The following is a 15,190-nucleotide window of genomic DNA, read 5'->3' on the forward strand; positions in this document are numbered from 1 at the left end:
AGGTCGGCGTAAGGATACTACGTACATATGAAAAAAAAAATGTCCTGGAGAACCGGTTATTGTTTGGATTGTGCACACATAACACACATTTAAATTTTAGAATGTTTCTATTCGAGAACGTTTATTTTATAATCTAGTTTTACTTTGTATTTTGTGTTTATTTTGTAATGTATCTGTAATACACATTTATATATTACAATTTCCCTGTGTTTTTTCATGACATGCCTGAAGGCGTGATCCTGCACCTAAGTACGTTTTCTGTGGTGAGTGCCGATCACGCCAAAAATTGATCAACAAACTATTTTTTAATGTAATACTGGTATGAAAGAGGAAAACAAACCGTTGTGAAGTGGTTTTTACTATACGGCTCAGACAAGTACTTCTGAAATATACGCTTTAAATGAACGTGTTAAAAAAACATACAGAAGTTAAAACAGAAGATATATTTAAATTTAATATATACCAAACACTCCAAAAACAGTAAACACGATGCAACGTTTAAAACAAATGTTTGTCAGAAACTCACAAAATAATTAGACCCTTACAAGCAGGTAGGTACTGTTACGTAAAAATATGAGTCATATTAAAAACCTGTAAACATGTTTATTCACTATAATGTTTTAGATTGTACGAGACCTTTCGACCAGCTGGCATAAACTCCAAGTAATAAAAAAACTGGTTCCATTCGAATCTTCCGGAATTAGGCCTGTCCATTCGAGGCGAAACCAGGTTAATTGAGGTCAACATCCATGGGGTTCTAGAGCAGCTGTTTTCGTATAAATATGAGGGAACTTTCATTTTGAGGACAGTTAGTTAATATCTGAAGACCCGCGCCCGCGATTTTAATTGTAGCGTTCGTATAAAATAAATTATGTATTATTAGTGGTTAAATAAACTTATATAAATTATCGTGCTTTTTAATTAATTAAAATAAGAACAATATAATAAATTAATAAAGACATTATAAATTAAATAAACACATAGCAGTTAAATAAATTCACAACAGTACGTACGACTTGCTCGCTAATAAAATAATCTTTTTTTTTTAAATCCATAATTATTAAATTCAGGTAGTAATGGGAAAGTCCAGATAGATAATGTGCGACAGATAATGAGCTCCTTCATATACAAGTTATAAAATTCCAAGTAAGAGAGGAAAATTTTAAACTTTTATATAATTTATTTTTAAAAGATTCCAAACAAATCTTGTTTAGCTTAAATATGCAATGTTGTTTTAAAATGACCAAAAATATGCAATGTTGTTTTAAATGAGCAAAAATATGCAATATATGCATCTATATACACTTTGCATATATTCCTCTCTCTACACATTAGTATGTCTAGAGAATACGTTGTAGTATTTCTCTAACGGTTCTGTTTGACAGGATTAATTTCGAATAAGTCTAATTTACCATTTTTTTTTAGTTTAACACGTTAAATAACGCATTGGCCCGATGTCCCCACTGTCGAAAGATTTCTTCCGTAGGACCCGACTATGCAAAAGGTAGAGCCAACATTTTCCTCATCCTTTCCGCAGTATTCCTGATCATAGCTATAGGAGTGACTGCGGGCACATACTCCTACGCAAGAACACACAACGGCGTTTATGTAGCATACGTCGGCGCATTCCTATTAGCTGTGGTAATGTTTATTCGTAGCATGTATTATTACTTTATGAAAGTTAGTATTATAGAGGGACCGATGTAATTTTTGAGTAGCTGTAAAGGATTTCGATTTTTTAGCGGCCTCTGTCTTATAGAAAATCTTTTGTTATTTTATTTTCATAAATAGTTTGGTAGTTGTTGGATATTTGGTACCAGTTTAAACGTGTGTACGATGCAATACTAAAATTAATGCTGGCGTCTATTTAGACAGAACCAATACACGAGACAGATCAGTAACACTGGAACACTGCAAGTTTTATGTGTGTTGTGATTTCGAAACTGTTAGATTGTCACTGACGATAATAGGATATTATTACAGTTTGACAAAATTGTCACAATATGGTTTCTCTAAGGTTTGAAATATATGAACATCAGGCAGTGGCGAAGGAAAGTATCCGACAGGGCAGAATGGAAGAACATTGTTAAGCAGGCCAAGACTCACAAAGGGTTGTAGCGCCATTAGAAGAAGAAGAAGGTTTGAAATACTATACGTTTATAAATATTATGTCATCGATTGAAGCTAGAAAACAATAGTTACATGATGAACTAAACTGCTTGTTTTTTCAAGTGTGCTGATTCGACTTATATCAAAATCGGGGATCTATTTAAACTTGTAGTATGGTATGCAAATCTAAATCTAAGACTTATTGCATCGTTTCCTGTTTTACTGTAACTATCAAACATTAGGAACATTTGATTATAGTCTAAATATTCCACATTTTACAATGTGAACAAACAATATCGACAAAATATTGATAAAATATTTTAAAACTTAATTTTTATGTTACATTTTGATTGTAACTTTTTTGATGCCAAATTCAGGTGAATTATTAAATTGTTGGTTCTTCTATCACATTTTAAGGAAAAGATTTTCGTATAAGACAGATATGACCTTGAAAACTCCACTTTCAACATCAATGATTGCTTGATAACAATAATGTTTTTTTGTTCGTTTTGAAACCAAAGGATTGAGTCAGTATTGGCGTGAAAATTTGAAAGCGTAATCGTTTTGTTGAAAGGAGGAATTTAGTATATAGTTTTTTTAATAATACAGATATGTTAACTTTTTTGTATTTCACCATAGTTTTTCAATGATGCTACTAACTGTATAACTTTTAGTTGAAGATTTATTAAGGTTACAAGCTTCTACTATATGTTAATCTGTCTTTCGTAGAGTTGTAAAGGTCCTTTTGGTTATTTTTACTGATTTTTTCATTTTTCTATTTAGAAAAAATACACATTTTACTTACGAGCAGGGGATAACTACGAAATAAACATATGAAGTTATAAGCAATATGTTTTAATTAAAAAAGTATAATTAAAACATTTTGGTGAGAGAACAGCAATATTAATAATTATTATCAAGGTTTGCATTTAAAAAATTTCGTATTTTTTCGCTGAAGTACAATGCAGCCATGAAGTACGGTAATGAATTGTTTTGCCAAAGAACCTCTAAGACAAATAATAACTTACGATTTTGGGAGGTTACCGAAATAAATACATATTATTTTTAATAATACAATAAATATATAGGTATGTGTAGTTTTTTGTAGGTCAGCAGATAAATAAATTTTCAATTACGAATCCAGGAAGTAGCCACAATTTTTCAGTAAGGATAGACTTAAAAGCGAATAACGAAACAGTCAATCGACCTGTCAGGTGCATTTCTGGACTTGGACCTCACCATAGATCATAGAATATCTTCCATTTTTCTCGATTCTGAGTTGCTGGCAATGAGTTTTCCGTTTTTTTTTTTGTGTCATCGGCCTTTGGTCGGTGGTCGTTCTGGGTTTATTTGGTATAGTATCTGACTTCCATTCCATTACACTTTTAGTCAATCTTGAGTTTGATCAAGTAACCTGTTTAGTTCCACGTCAACCTAGGAATTCTTTATATGACTTCTTAAGCGATTTTTGTTTCATTTTTTTTTTTGTATATGATCCTGAAAACCTATCTCCATAATTTAATGTGTCTTGACTCTTCGTCCCACATGACTTACATATGCGGAGGTCAAAGGAAAAGTGGCGTAAGTCATCTGAACATGATTTTGGAGATATTTAAAGGTTTACTGGAAATGCTATAGTTAAATCTGGGTAACAATGATAATAGTTTTGTTGTGTGTTTTGGTTCAAGAAGAGTATGTGAACCCCACCAACAACGTTTTGGTAAAAAAAATATCATAAGGGAAGTTTTCAAGCTCTTCTTTCGTTTAAAGGTTTTAAGAGTTTCTTAGGCAATTAAAACACATTTAGTGGATTTTTTTAGTAGAAAATTTAATGAGCTCTGCAAGTGCAAAATTTGTACTGTCCTTGAAATACATAAAATGTAGCTTGTGATAAATTTTGTACAGTTTTTAATATTCACAATTCACTCTAGATTCTTGTACAAAGAAACACTATTCATAGTGGTCTTAATGCATGAATATAACATTTTTGAAGTAAAATTAAATCGTCCTTTAGACTTAAAATGTTTTCAGTAGTAGATAATTAGCCACTTCAGCGCATTGTGACCTTTGCGGCTTCCACACGTGACATAATATGTGACATTTGGTCTCGAACGTGACATTTTACATAATACGTGACATTCGACATAATACGTGACATTCAACATAAAACGGGAAATTTGACATAGAACGTGACATAATACGTGACATTTGACATATAACATGACATTTGGTATAAAACTTGACTTTTTATGTCAAATGTCACGTATTATATCATGTTTTATGTCGAATGTCACGTTTTACGCTTTATGTCACGTATGGAAGCCGCGAAGCTCAAAGTGCGCTCAAGTGTCTTATTATCTATTTCCAGTTAATGTAGATGTAGTCAGTTTTGAAAGATCCAGAGCAAGCTCGCCCTTACTGAGATGAACTTGATACCCAAATTTTTGAGCTTTTTTTCAACTGTGGTTGAGAATATTTTTATCTTATAGAGAATATTTTTATCTGTAAGTGCGGTACATGAAAATGAGGTTGTAGGTTCAATATCCTACCGTAAAAATCAAGGAAAACGGGAGCACCACCTTGTTCTTGACAGTATTCTTTGTAAAAGCTGAACAGCAGAGTAACATTATGGTCAGTTGACAGCTGACTACGATTAGGATTCTTAGCTCTTGTATAGTGCAATTGGCAAGGCGGAAAGTCTTCTATATGTTTTTGGACAGTGTTCATATGTTCTTTAGGCACTTTATTTTTAGGTACACTACAACCACGGTTATCCGAAGCAAGCTCTTCCTATTTTTTGTTTTATTAGTGGCACTTAACAAGCGACCATCAGGTATTTGAAAGGTGTCCACAAAGTATTGTTTACATACATTGACAGTTTTATATGTTTTTGAAAGTGTTTTTTGTTTGAACAAGCTTCAAATAGAAAGAGTTCTGAGCACTAAATGATTTTTCCTGTTAAATATTGTATTTATATGGTATTAAACCACAATTGATTTTAATAAGAATTAAGTTTTACATTATTTGTTTTTGATGTTTCGATTTCCACTTCGGAAATCGTTTTCAAAAAAATATTATTTTACACAGGATCGCAGGCAATGGAGACAGCAAGGCAATAATATTTAAAGTGTCACCACGCTCTGACAAGGGCTCAAGGAATGAGGAGGAGGAGGATCTACCCTGACTATTACTATATCCTGTAAACCAGAGGTGCTCAGACTTGTAGTGTCTGCGATCTACCACAAAATATTTACCGATCGACTACCGACTACTGCAACGAGGCTAAAACATAGATACTAAAATACATAGATTTATGAAAATTCTTATAATTACCAAATGTAATTAAGGCATCTAATCAAGCATCTAATACTAATATTTGTAAACTAAAATTTTCCCAACTCACGAATTTCGGTGCTTCTATTAAATTCACAATCGTTGTGGCAATGTCTATCACATCATTCATAGTTAGTATTTTTTAACACAGAACTTGCTTTTAATAATTCTTCTTTAGCCGACATATCAAGAAATACCATCCGGATGAACATACATAACTGGGCAGTATCAGTCATATCGGTGGACACACAAACTGAAAAAAAAGTACATAGATCCATAATATATAATATCCCTTTTCAGTTAGGATTCCAAATCTTTGCTCATGATCTCGGTTCGTCTGGTAATAGCTGGACGGGATAACTGTGCCTTTTCGATAGCAGATATAATCTGTGTTTTATGTTTTAAGTCATCAAATAATACATTAGCTGCTTCAATAAATGCTTCTTTCACTGAGGTTTCGTCTTCGAAAGGTTTCTTGTGTTGTGAAAGTTGTGAAAGTATGTAAGGAAATTTTAAAACACGCGATTACTGCAGCTACTGATTATTTGGCTGGTCTAGAGAAGATGGATTACTCTCTCTTTAAACTACTTTTCAAATCTTCGAATTTTCGTCTTCTTAACTTACTTGTTGACGGAAAATCATTTTCACTTTTTACGCAGGGTTTTATAATACCTTTCTAAGTTCCCACGTTTGGGTCGTGCCACTGAAGATCGACAAACTTATCCTTAAACATAACAAAGAAAAATTCTTCCTCCCAATCACTACTAAAACGGTATTTTTTACTTTTTTTTGCAGCACTCATGCTGCATTTTAAATATTTATATTTTATAGAACTTCTACTTATCGTAACTTACAGACTGACATAATGCTCCGTTACCGCAGCTTATTATACATGAAATATACATTCGAGAAGAATCGGTAACATTCGCCAAACGTCGCGCGTTGCCTCAGAAGTGTGGAATATTTTCAGCAGGCCTGTTTAGTTTTGAATTCTTTCGCAATCGACTTCAAAAGCATGACTGCTATAAACTAATGCTAAAACGTTTTTTTACGTTGAAATATGTAAATAAATAATTATAAAAATACATTCTTAACAGCATTCCCGAATATCGATTGAAAACGGTAGAACGGTAAGTGAAAATAACCAACGCTTTAAAAAGTTTGTGTGCCATTGTGTTGTATGAGACGTATAACAAATATACAATGTGTAACTTTCCCTTGATACCACGACAAAAACTGACAATCAACGGAACCGACTGTTGCTCGGTTACGTTATATGGTTTCACTGGAAGCTTTGAGCTTGACTTTCTGCATATTTATGCATAGCTTTGGTGATTTTATATGATACATTATAAAAATTATTGGCCTATGGATATATACTCTGCAATTGCAATTTTTCATTGATGCGATTACAGAAAACCGACTGTTGATACGCTGTTAGGTTACACAGCTGCACTTTTTATCTCCATAGTTTGGTGGCTTGTTGTATGTCTACATTTAGTTTTTTTATTAATTGTAAATGGTGATTTATAAAAATTATTAACAATCTGTATTTAAACTCGTGATTTTCTTTCTATATAATTATATATATTTAAAAATATACAGCTGTATCTTAGAACTAGAATAAATATATAAAAATACGAGGAAGAAAAACCTGTGATACGCTGTTAAAACATGAAAATATTAACTTGAATCACTAGGTAATATATCATATAAAGATTTTCAGGGCCTCAGTTTTAATTTGTCAAAGTGTGTGCCTCATATTCGAACCAGCATTTATTTTTAAGTTACTAACAATCCTATGAGTTTAGCACTCTTTTGAAAATGTAGACTTTGTATTAGTTCTAAATAATAATATTCTCTAATATCCATGCTTCAGAATTATAGGATATTTATTTCTTTATTTTAATTTCTGGCAAAATAAATCTCATAAGATTTTCAAATTACGATGCTGATATCAGAATTAATGTTTTTATTCCGGTTTAGTGTCATATTGGTCTAAATAGCTTAATATAACATTCTTATATTACCTTCTGATGATCAATTATTTTTATTGTGAACCTAGAAAAAAATTAACCGTTTCTCAATAGTGTTTAAATTTTGTGATACTTCTAAAAGCGGTCTACAACTTTTTTCTTCCTCACCTTCGTATATTAAGTTTCGCAAGCTTAAGTTATAAAATTAACATTCAAAATCAAATCTGTAGAATAAAGAAATGTGAATAGAAACAAATATATTACTTATTTTAATTTAATATTAAGAATTTCTCATATTATTGTATGTAATGATTGATTTTGTGCTATGTGTATATTTTGTTGGACATTCTTTTTAAAAAAAATTCTGTAGTTTTCGTCATGGAAACTAGTTTTAGAGCTATGAAAAGGGAACTTTGTGTACATACTAAATTTTATTCATTATTTTTCTAATAAATTGTCTTCCATAAAATACCGGAAGCCGAAACGTCCGTATAGTTTTTGTTATCCCTATGTGTGTGGTGTTTTACCTGTACATTATGTGGCTAGTTTTCTTGTCAAGTGATGAGGTAAACGATTTCTCTTGTCAATACTACATGAGCAACTATCTTTTTGGCTGAACTATACATTAACTCGATGCCGTCTTTGTTTTTTATACTTTACTTCACATTTTATTTAATAGTTTGTTTATTGTATGTCTATTTCATGAACTACATCTGATATCTTATACTTATAACTTTCCTTAGATTTTTTATTATAACAGTATTTCTAATTTTATATTTTTCTATTTTTATTTCTCATCCTTTGATTCTATATCTCCCCGTTTATTGATATCAGATATGAAGAAAAATAATCTAATATCAACAAAGCAGACATTATCGGAGTATCCAGAGCTACAATAAGGAGGAAAAAAAGAGTTATTTTTTCATCTTTAATTACGATATTAACAAATGATCAAAATAACTAGTGAACAATTAATCTAAACAATAAATGCAAATGTGAATTAAATTTAAATTCATTTATAAATAAAATGAGATAATATAAGCCAAAAGCTAGATTAAACATGAAATCGATTAAACATTGATTCTACTAATCAACTAATTATGATTTATGTTGAATCGTCTCAATGAGCACATTATTCAAGCATTCATTCTTTTGCTGTACTAATTCAAGCATTAATTTGCGCACAGCTCACTCAAATTATAGTTAAATACAACTTCGAAGACAAAACTAAAAACTGACTTTATCGCAAATGTAGGCCAAACGATATTCGTTATCATCATCATCATTTTCAGCATATTCTACCGTTTATGGTGCAGCCTCCCCTACATAGTCGTTCTTCATTTTTGCCTCCGATTGTCTAAAATTCACTGTTCTGTGCCATGTTGTACCGGCTTGTTTCCTTATGTCATAGTACCATCTTAAATTTAAACGTCTTCTTGGTATCTTGACGCCTCTTGGGCACCACAGTGTAATTCTAGTGAACCACCTATTGTCCGTTCTTCTCGCTAAATGTCCCACTCACTGCCATTTTAAAGATTTAATTCTGTGGATTTCATCAGGAATCTTGGTTTTCTGTCTGGTCCATTCTATTCTTTTTCAATCTCTCTTTGTTACACCTAGCATGCATCGCTCCATTGACCTTTGAGTGACTTTGAGTTTCGATATTATCTCTTTCTTTACTGTCACAATTTTGGAGTGAAGCTTCTCCATAGAATGAATCTATGGAGAAGCTATGAGCATATTAACGTGTGTATTAAAAACGGCGTCAGTAGGTGTGGCTAACGATCATACCAATATGGCGGTGGTATCAGGGCCAGACTCCATAATATTAAAACTAGTATACAAATATGACGAGTTATTCAGAAGATTTAATCAGTCTAAAAAGTGCAATACAAACTATGATTTATTTATCCCGCGATAAACACCAAAAACACAACATATTATACACAAAGATAAATTAATACAGTCAAATAACAAGTTATATCTGAAAGAGATAATAATAATAATATTTTAAAGGTTAAAATGAATATACGGTATGAAATAAAAGAAATACGTTTGTTTTACAACTTATATATTTGATAACTACAAATTAACTGACAGTTCAATTAACAAAGTTAAAAAAGTTGTAACAATTATTAAAAAACAAAATTGAATATCTGGCGAATAATACAATGGAAATACTGTGTAGAAATAAAAAAAAATATGTTGCAGTAGTTAATAAAAAATTTTAAGATATTTAGGATGAAGATATTTGAGTATTTTTAAAATTAGCACGATCTACTTTACTTATAAGATTTTTTATGAATACTATTAGTTTATTATCTGAAGTACGGGCCATTACTTTGTTTACATATTTGTATACTAACCTGAGGAACGTTATTTCTGAAGATTTTTTATTAACATTGCTTCTGCTACTGCAACTAGTTTTTAGAAAAGTATTATAAAATTAAAAATATTCGAAAAACAACAAACGTAAACAATCATACAAGATCTGTCAAAACGATCATAACAATATGGCCGAAGTGAGGTCGTTTTTAGTCACGTAATGCCCTCTCCATAGATTCTAACTCGATGTAGTATACACTGATCGAATGCTTTTTTTTCTTCAGGTGGATTGGCATCTTCGATTTGAATATAACTGCATTTCTATCAATAAATGCCCGTCAGTTTCATTCTTCTATTGATTTTTGGAAATAGGGAGCCAGATTTATGTATTAATTGTCCCAGGTATACATACTCGTCTACTGTTTCAAGTGCAGTATTGTTTATTATTACATCTTGGACATGCACTAGCTCGTTCTACATGATTTTTGTCAAGTTCATTTTTAGGCCAACTTCATTGCTAGCTTCATTTAGGTCGCTTATAAATTCTTGTAGTTCTGCAGGATTATTAGCAATCAGAACGATGTCTGAGATCATATGAATGGTAGTAGACTTATAGGTCTGTAGTTTTTGATATCCTCTTTGCTACCTTTCTTATGAATGAGAATTATGTTTGCTGTATTCCAGTGATCTGGTATGCATCTGATCTTAGGCAGTTCTTAAATATGCCTGCTAAGAGTTTCCAGGTTTTTTTGCCAGCGTATTTAAGCAGTTCCACTGTTATGCCATCTATTCCAGCTGTTTAACCGCTTTTCATTTTTGTAATTGTCGATTCTACTTCTTCTGGAATCACTTCTGGTACATCTTCTTGATTACTGATCGCTTCTTCAAGTGTTCCACGAGCTTTGTATAGGTCGCTGTAGCATTTAGTCACGAGTTGTATTATCTCATTTCTGGTGTTTTTGTCTTCTTATAGTTTTTCCTGTTTTCGATTGCATTTTCTATCAGTCTTTCAGTTTTCTTTTAGTTTGTTAATATTTATACCGATTACTCTTGGTTTTGTGATTAATGCTATTCTTTCTAGTTTCAGATCTAGAACATCTTTTGCTCTGATTAGTCTATGGTCGCTGCCTGTTTGAAATTTATTTATTACACTGACATCTTTTATTCAATTCAAAGTCAATTTCGTTCTTAGCGATTCCATTTGGTGCTACCCAAGTCCATTTTCTGTTTTTCTTAAGGAATGTATTTGCAATTGACATGTTTTGGTAGTGTGCAACCCGAACCCCTCTTCCTCCCTTTTCATTTCTCTCACCAACTCCATACTTTCCCACGACTTGTTTCTTGTCTATTCTCTTTCTCACTTTGGGATTTAAGTCACCAATTAAATGCCTGAAATGACTTCATTTAATGCTTTATTTATGTTACTCTAGATTTCTTTTATTTTTTCGTCAGTGTGAGTAACCTTTGGGGCGTATATTTATATATTGTATCTCTTTGACAGTTGTCAGTTTAAGCTAGCTACTCTATCCGAGATACTAGTAATTTCTATTGCTCTTCGTTTCCATTTCTTGTTGATTAGGAAACCAATACCGCCTGTTCTACCCGTTGATGTGCCTCGGTAGTAGTAATATATATATATATATATATATATATATATATATATATATATTGCATCTTCTTAGTAACCACATTTTAGGGATACATATTTAGGAATGTTCCTATAGTATGTTTCAACGTTATAGCTGAAACTAGGCAGACTTTGGGTACATTTAATTGTATTATTATATTCTATCTCTTTTTTTCGTACGTTTCACCCGTCGATACATAGCCCTCTACATTTAAACTATTAAAAAATATGGTTCTTGTGTGACGCCCAGCAGATGTGAAACATCCAAATCAAAACAATAATATAAGAAAGCTACTGTTTATAAGTGAAGTATGTTGTAGTCAAATAGATAGTCACCCACAGTACATACAATTACAAGGACAAGCAACGAAGTGTGTAATATACGCGCCACCAAAAACAAGGTACTTGACAGCTACGGCGGTGAGGGGACATGATAGCATAAGAGACCGTCATTCCATTTGTTATCAAGGCATACGAGTTTATGCCCCAAGTCTCGTCAATTGATACTTTACATTAATAACACAAAATTCTATTTTATATTAAAGTAAAACTAATTTCGTATTGTAATATATAATTTTTTTTTATTTAGCATCTTTTCATTGCTCTATTCTAGTTTTTCTGATCATCAAACGAATCTTATTAGAACAATTTATTTTTGAATCAATTTGGGTAGCTCTCTGGAAATATCTAAAATTGTATATTGATGTTACACAACTCTATAATAATCGGATTTCCGAGTATGTGATTGAATACCACAAAAACATTTTTGGATTTTTTTTATTATTATTGGAAACACCGATTGTGATTATGTAATTGTTAAAGCCGTGCAGCTATCCCAAGTTTTATTGTTATGGATGCCAAAATTAAAGTATAATAAAACCATGCTCTTTCGGTATAAGACTTAGCGATAAATTGCACATACACTAACAGTAAAAATCTTATTTTACATAATATTTCACTTATTGCCAGTCTACTATAACAAGCCGAGAAAGCGTGCAACATCAGGAAAATTTAGAGAATAGTTGAAAGATTGTCATGTACTGAGACACTTTATAAAAATACGCGATACAAACATTATTATGATCATTGGTTGATATATTAATATAAAGAATATATATTTTTATTAATACGCCATGGAAGAACAATCAGTTTAAGTGATTTGTGGCAAAACAATTAGTTTTATTGAAAAAATATTACAGAAGAGCCTTGAGGTGTTAACGATCCATCAAAAACATAGGTTACAATATAAACATTATATAGACCAGAAAATGTGAATTAAAAGAATGTTATCACGCATCGTTTTAAAAAAATTTCTCATATTTGTATTCTCGCTGTAATCATGTGATGTTTAGGGAGAACATACATAGCTGACATGTTCTTTCACACTTCTCCATAGCAATACTCCATCCTTATGGTATAAAGTCCCACTAAAATACTATTTGCGGTAATTTATAAATATTATATCCAAATCTCAACTGACCCCAAATATATTTTATCGAAATTAATAAAATACAATTTTGAAGTCGTTTAGTTATATGTTTGGTACGATAAAATCATATGGCTTAGTTTTTTCTTATTTGTTTACATTTCTCTCTACAATCGCACTACAGCTCAAATCCAGCAATCTTGCTGGTCTTCTCCAGGTTCTCACATCTAGCAAATTTTGCGCGTCTGCTGCCACTCATCCTCCCAGCATTTGCTCTTCCATCCGTTGGCCATTATTTTCGTCTTTCACCTTGAATTTTACTATCTAGGACTTTTTTCGGCAATCTTTCGACTTCCATTTTTAAAAGTATACATACTAAATTAAAATATATAGTAAAATTTTTAATACTATTAAAACTTTACCAAGCTGCTAGAGATGAGGAGCTTTTCGTCTATCGGCAGAACTGGATCAACAAGAATCCGTTGTTTATATGTCTCCACACCATGCTTTCAAATAGAGGATTATCCATATTTCAACAAATTTGAATATTTTCTTGTATTATCTGTCTATATGTATATATATATATATATATATATATATATATATATATATATATATATATATATATATATATATATATATATATATAGAGAGAGAGAGAGAGAGAGAGAAACATGCAGAGAGAGAAAAAAAAATAGGGTAGGTACTTCTATAAGGTATAGGTATGTGCAGTTTCAGAATCGAATAAAGAGACAAAAGGACAAAATTCAGTATTGTATTATGAAAAAAAATCCATCAATAGGTGGGTATTTTATTCTACATCACATAGAATAAAAATTTTCTAATGTTCTATATGAATATTCAATTCGAGAGCAGGGTTTTATTTCACTTATAGTTACATATTATATTAATTGTTAAAATGTGTACCATTTTAGTTAGACATTTTTTACAAGATTGAGAACACGAAAAAAGTGTGAAGATAGACATTGAACGTGGAAAACAATTATTCTTACACCCAAAATAATTAAATGCTTCTAACTGAGTTATTATATCTGTGCCATATTTACCTTAAATAATAATTATTTGCAAACGTTATGAGTTTCATTATTTGTTATCGCTTTAGAAGAATCTTTAGTTTTCGTTAAATGCGGAACAAGATCGATTCGTCAATGATCAGAATAGTCAAAGTATTCTGGCCGGAACGACTTTCCCTAACATCATTTTTATCATTATCATCAGCGGTGACACAGCTCTAGATGTGCATCGGCATTCTCTAATCTATTCGCCAGTTTTTCCTGTCCATTGGCAACTTGCTGCGACAATCTTCGTCGTGTACACCATCTTGCCACTTAAGTCTTGTTCTGTTTCTCTTTTGTTTCTAGTTAATTTTGCTGTGAATTGATTCATCAAAATTATTAATCAAAATTTGTCATGCAGTCTGCCACAAAAGCAGCTCGATTATTTTTTCAGTAATCTTCAATAAAGTAGTAGTTGAAATACTGCTATTGTAATGTATTGCATGCAAGTAAGCAATAAGCCACTAAGCAATCTTTATTCTCCATCAGATGTACAACACTCTCTTCAAATCGTTCTTTATTGTATCTACATCTGCAAAAAGAAAAAAAGTGAGATGTCTGCATAAGACCAGACCTGAAGCAGTGAATCAACTCGTGAATTTAATATCCAGGTTATAGCCGATAATGAAGATATTGTTCTTTTCGTTGCTGTCACTCCTGTTGTATTTTGAGCTGAAATCTCTACTTTAAATGGTGTTGTTTCCAGTGCACATTCCTCTTCGGCATTGCTAATATTAACAGCTTCCATACACACCTCACTATACTCAGCAGCATTAATTTCTTCGATACATTTGGAAGTACGCTGCTCATCTTACGAAGTTATATTACCTGCAACATTATTGGAATTAGCAATGTTAATATAACTGTTTAAATAATCCTCCTCCTCTTTATTGGAACTTTCAATAGAGGTATGGATTCTTGTTATTCTGTTTCAGACATATTTGAAACAATATTCTTTCTCTCAAAGTCAACTTCTGTTTTTTTTTAGGTGGTATTTTCTTTCATTGTTTCTTTTTTTTACGTTTCTACAACTAAATCCAGGTGATAAACAAGTCAAAATATACAAAAAGTGTAGGTACTGAGTAACAAAACAAATATTTCATAAAAACCGTTGTATCATTCTTGAATGGTTTCTTTTATACAAGCGAATTTAATTTCCACGTCATCAGAGGAGTACAGAATCCTTAAATAAAGCAAATTAATTTCGCATCTAGCGCCTTTTGGGTTTAAGAATAATTATGCCAATATTATTGATCAATATATTGAACATTTTTATGATAGACTGTATAAAAGGGTGATAATAAACATTTTATATTGA

General features: G+C 31.6%; 1 protein-coding gene across 1 annotated transcript in view; it reads left to right on the forward strand.

The window, feature by feature from the left end:
- Window positions 1-15,190, forward strand: part of LOC140439546 (type 2 phosphatidylinositol 4,5-bisphosphate 4-phosphatase) — a 55,648-nt gene extending 40,458 nt beyond the window's left edge. Inside the window, exon 4 of the mRNA XM_072529522.1 lies at window positions 1,426-15,190. Coding sequence (XP_072385623.1) covers window positions 1,426-1,707 — 282 coding nt within the window. The 3' untranslated portion in view covers window positions 1,708-15,190. The remainder of the gene's footprint in view (window positions 1-1,425) is intronic.

The sequence above is a fragment of the Diabrotica undecimpunctata genome, chromosome 4 (genome assembly GCF_040954645.1).
Source record: "Diabrotica undecimpunctata isolate CICGRU chromosome 4, icDiaUnde3, whole genome shotgun sequence".
In the NCBI taxonomy this organism is placed as follows: Eukaryota; Metazoa; Arthropoda; class Insecta; order Coleoptera; family Chrysomelidae; genus Diabrotica; species Diabrotica undecimpunctata.